At 50.9% G+C, this 4,569-nt stretch overlaps 1 protein-coding gene across 1 annotated transcript in view; it reads left to right on the forward strand.

Annotated features, from left to right (window-relative positions):
- Positions 1-137: 137 nt before the first annotated feature.
- gltpa (glycolipid transfer protein a) overlaps positions 138-4,569 on the forward strand; it is a 6,324-nt gene continuing 1,892 nt past the window's right edge. The window contains 6 exon segments of the mRNA XM_060064768.1: positions 138-587; positions 2,801-2,859; positions 3,056-3,189; positions 3,797-3,904; positions 3,906-3,945; positions 4,391-4,567. Of these exon segments, the coding sequence (XP_059920751.1) occupies positions 485-587; positions 2,801-2,859; positions 3,056-3,189; positions 3,797-3,904; positions 3,906-3,945; positions 4,391-4,567 (621 nt within the window). The 5' untranslated portion in view covers positions 138-484.

Genomic DNA, 4,569 nt, shown 5'->3' on the forward strand with positions numbered 1-4,569 from the left:
CACGTGCCTGGTCGTTTTGTGTTGATCCGTGTACATCCGTGTGTGCACGCTGTCTAGCAGGTCAAAGCGAACTGGAGAATACCTTAGGGATGTAGAACAGCGAACCCTCGTGGTGATCACTGGTGCAGCAGGTGAACCCGTTTCCCTGTGCCTCGCATCTCTGAGGGATCATCGATCCCTCTGGCCTATAAAGTAACCTCTTTTTAAGGCCATGCCCGCTTGATCTCAGGTTTTGGGGAACAGCGGGTAACCATTTGAAACCAAAGCAAGCCGATGGATGGTAAATGAGACTTTCCGTGAACATGTGACCAGGTGGTGGTTTAAGTGACCGGAACACGAGCGGTCGGATCCTGAGTGGGTGAGAGGGATGGAGGGCGGGGGTTGATATGCCTGCGATAGAGAAGGGACTTTTCTGGGGGGGGGTCATCATTATAGCGAGCTGCTCCTCGAGTGATCCAGCTGAGCCCGGACCAGCTGATTCATCATGGCTCTGCTCATGGACCACCAGTTCAGACTGCTCCCAGCGGACAAACAGGTGGAGACGAGACCCTTCCTGGAGGCCTGCTCTTATCTCCCCTTCTTCATCGGTAAGTCGTGTTCTCTGTTGGCAGGACGGTATTTTCCAGATATCTGCTAATATTTGAGATCAGGTCTGGTATCCGTCAGTAAAGGAGCGGTCGCGAAGGAGTGCACGTGAGGATGGGGGACTTGCGGAGTTAATTAGTTATGCCTAATTGTGTCTCCGCGAGACTTGCTTAAATTGCTGACATATTTATGCTTTTCAACATTTAGCTTTTATCATTGATGATGAAAAATTCATTTGCAATATCGATTCTTTCACTTTAAATTATTTTATATTATTTAGCCTACATTTTTATTAATTCGCAACTTTAATTAACAACCTCAAAATTGATTGCGGGAGGCAATCATAACTCATCACAGAGACGGTCTCTATAGGAAGGCCTAATCTTTTTTGGGGGATTGTGTTTCCGTTCATCAAGCTTCTCGTGGTTCTATAGCATGCATAATTTAATTCACTGGCCTGGATTTTAAGTTGTGAAAATTGATTAGTACGGTATTACGTTTCCTTTGCCCATTCATCGCTGGCATAAAGCACCAGGCATCTTTGTGCGGCTTCATTCTCTATTAATATGCCAAAGGTATTCCATTGAGCTGGCCATGTGACCTCCCAGGATCAAAGTGGTGTTATCAACGTCCTCACCCTGAACACTAGGGGGCGTCCGGAGCCGGACTCCCCCTCCTATAGTCCCCCCCCCCCCTTAGAAGGGGTCCACTAGCCTCATCACCCTCTGACCTTCAGTCTCAGCATCAGTACGAGGCCCGTGGGCGGGGCTTCCGGTTAGGCGCTGTCTTCTGTTTGAGCGTCGCTCCGTCACCCTGTCGTCGCCCAGTAACTAAACCCTGGGGGGCAGGGGATGGAGAGACCCCGCTGGGGCCCTGGTGAGTGTCCGTCTGGGACGGGGGGCAGGAGGAGGTCAGGAGGAGACCCGGGCCCTCCGGGGGGCAGCAGGGGGCCCCGGTGAGGTCCAGGCGTCAGGGACCCCCCTGTGGCTCTGAGAGGTTAATGTGCACTCATCCTTTGTCAGTGTTCAGGGTGAGCGGAGAGAGGGGTGTCTGTAGAGAGCGATGTGTTGGCTCATTAAACGGCATTGTTCCCCGTTAAGAAAGCCCAGCCTGCTGAAAGATTGATGAGCTCTTGTGGTTCTCTGGACCAATCAGTCAGACTCTCTAACGAGCTAAATGGATGAATTATTTGGTATTTTCTGTGGTGTTGTAGGAAAGTTTCGCAGGAGATTTAAACGTGTGCCCTAGCCTTCTGTGAACCAGGAGCTCTGGAGAGAAGTCCAAATGGTAGTTGTAGAAGACATGGTAGTAGTAGGAGACATGGTAGTAGTAGAAGACATGGTAGTAGTAGGAGACATGGTAGTAGTAGGAGACATGGTAGTAGTAGTAGGAGACATGGTAGTAGTAGAAGACATGGTAGTAGTAGGAGACATGGTAGTAGTAGGAGACATGGTAGTAGTAGGAGACATGGTAGTAGTAGTAGAAGACATGGTAGTAGTAGGAGACATGGTAGTAGTAGGAGACATGGTAGTAGTAGGAGACATGGTAGTAGTAGAAGACATGGTAGTAGTAGGAGACATGGTAGGAGACATGGTAGTAGTAGGAGACATGGTAGTAGTAGGAGACATGGTAGTAGTAGGAGACATGGTAGTAGTAGTAGGAGACATGGTAGTAGTGGAAGACATGGTAGTAGTAGGAGACATGGTAGTAGTAGGAGACATGGTAGTAGTAGTAGTAGTAGGAGACATGGTAGTAGTAGGATACATGGTAGTAGTAGGAGACATGGTAGTAGTAGTAGTAGTAGGAGACATGGTAGTAGTAGGAGACATGGTAGTAGTAGGAGACATGGTAGTAGTAGAAGACATGGTAGTAGTAGGAGACATGGTAGTAGTAGGAGACATGGTAGTAGTAGGAGACATGGTAGTAGTAGGAGACATGGTAGTAGTAGGAGACATGGTAGTAGTAGGAGACATGGTAGTAGGAGACATGGTAGTGCACGCTCCCGCTGTGTTTTAAAACAGGCCACGAGGTACGCCCAACACTCTGTGGGTCACTGAGGGCTTCATGAAGACAGACGGAAACATAGGTTGGCTCAGTGTATTGACCTTTGACCTTCCAGGTGTGCACTAGGTCTTAGTACTCAGTGTGCTGACCTTTGACCTAACCTTCCAGGTGTCCACTAGGTCTTGCTAACCCCTCTCCTCGCTCTCTTCAGATTGTTTAGGTCCTACGCTGTTTGCTCCCATCAAGGCTGAAATCACCGGGAACTTAACAGTAAGAGAACAAAACCAACCTTCATGTCGATAGAGACACAAACACGGGACCCAAATGAGGGCAAAATTACCAACATTTCAGATAAACTTCAGATAATTCGCTGTTTCTCCCGATTGTTTGGGTGAAAAAACGTTTGCACATTTGTATCTGCTATGTTCGATTGAGTAACACTATTGTCTTTATTGTTGTTGTTTAGAAGATCAAGGCTGTTTACGAGAGCAACCCTGTGAGGTACAAGACGCTGCAGCAGATCCTGGAGGCCGAGAAGGAGCAGCACGGCTCCCAGTGGCCCAGGGTGGGGGCCACCCTGGCCCTCATGTGGCTCAAACGGTCAGAGCCCTAGGACCTCCAATACAAACATCACTGCTGCCTTATGACATGTCATAAGGCAGCAGTGAGATGTCATAACTGTCATGTCATAAGGCAGTAAAAACATGTTAATACTGCATTATGACATGTAATGACATGTATGACAGTTATGACATGTCATGACTGATTTTTATGTTATTGATGGTCTCTGTTCCAGGGGTCTCCGGTTCCTCCAGGTGTTCCTCCAGGTGTTAATGGTCTCCGGTTCCTCCAGGTGTTAATGGTCTCCGGTTCCCCCAGGTGTTCCTCCAGGTGTTAATGGTCTCTGGTTCCTCCAGGTGTTCCTCCAGGTGTTCTCCAGGTGTTAATGGTCTCCTGTTCCTCCAGGTGTTAATGGTCTCCGTTCCTCCAGGTGTTCCTCCAGGTGTTAATGGTCTCCGGGTTCCTCCAGGTGTTAATGGTCTCCGGTTCCCCCAGGTGTTCCTCCAGGTGTTAATGGTCTCCGGTTCCCCCAGGTGTTCTCCAGGTGTTAATGGTCTCCGGTTCCCCCAGGTGTTCCTCCAGGTGTTAATGGTCTCCGGTTCCTCCAGGTGTTCCTCCAGGTGTAATGGTCTCCTGTTCTCCTCAGGGGTCTCCGGTTCATCCAGGTGTTCCTCCAGAGCGTGGCGGACGGGGAGCGGGACGAGGCGAACCCCAACCTGCTGAGGGTCAACTTCAGCAAGGCCTACGACGCCTCCTCAGGAAGTCCACGGCTGGCTGATGCAGAACCTCCACAAGGTACCGGGGGGGGGGGGGGGGAGGGGGAGAGAGGAGGGGGAGAGAGGAGGAGAGGGGAGAGGGAGAGAGGAGGAGGGGGGGGAGTAGGAGAGAGGGAGGAGGGGAGAGAGGAGGAGGAGGAGAGAGGAGGAGGGGGAGGGGGGGAGGAGGAGAGAGGAGGGGGAGAGAGGAGGAGGGGGAGAGGAGAGGGAGGAGGAGGGAGAGAGGAGGAGGAGAGAGAGGGGAGAGAGGAGAGGAGAGGAGGAGGGGGGAGGAGGAGGAGGGAGAGGGGAGGAGGGAGAGGGGAGGAGGGGAGAGGGGGAGGAGGAGATTGGAGGAGATAGGAGGAAGAGGGGGGGAGGAGGGGCTATCATCAATTCTTAATAATCCCTCGGTCATCGACAGAGCCCCCGGAAGTGTGTTTGCTGTTAATGGGATGCATGTCGTCTACCTCCACTTCCCTCAGGCCATAATGTACGCTGCTCCCTATAAGACAGACTTCCTCAAGTCCCTGTCGAAAGGTCGCGAGGTCAAGGACGAAGAATGCTTGGAGAAAATCCGAAAGTTCCTCAACAATTTCTCGGCTACAGTGGACACAATCTACGAAGTGTTCTCCAAGATGAACGCAGATTTAGAGTACAAGGT

Source organism: Gadus macrocephalus, chromosome 11, assembly GCF_031168955.1.
Source record: "Gadus macrocephalus chromosome 11, ASM3116895v1".
In the NCBI taxonomy this organism is placed as follows: Eukaryota; Metazoa; Chordata; class Actinopteri; order Gadiformes; family Gadidae; genus Gadus; species Gadus macrocephalus.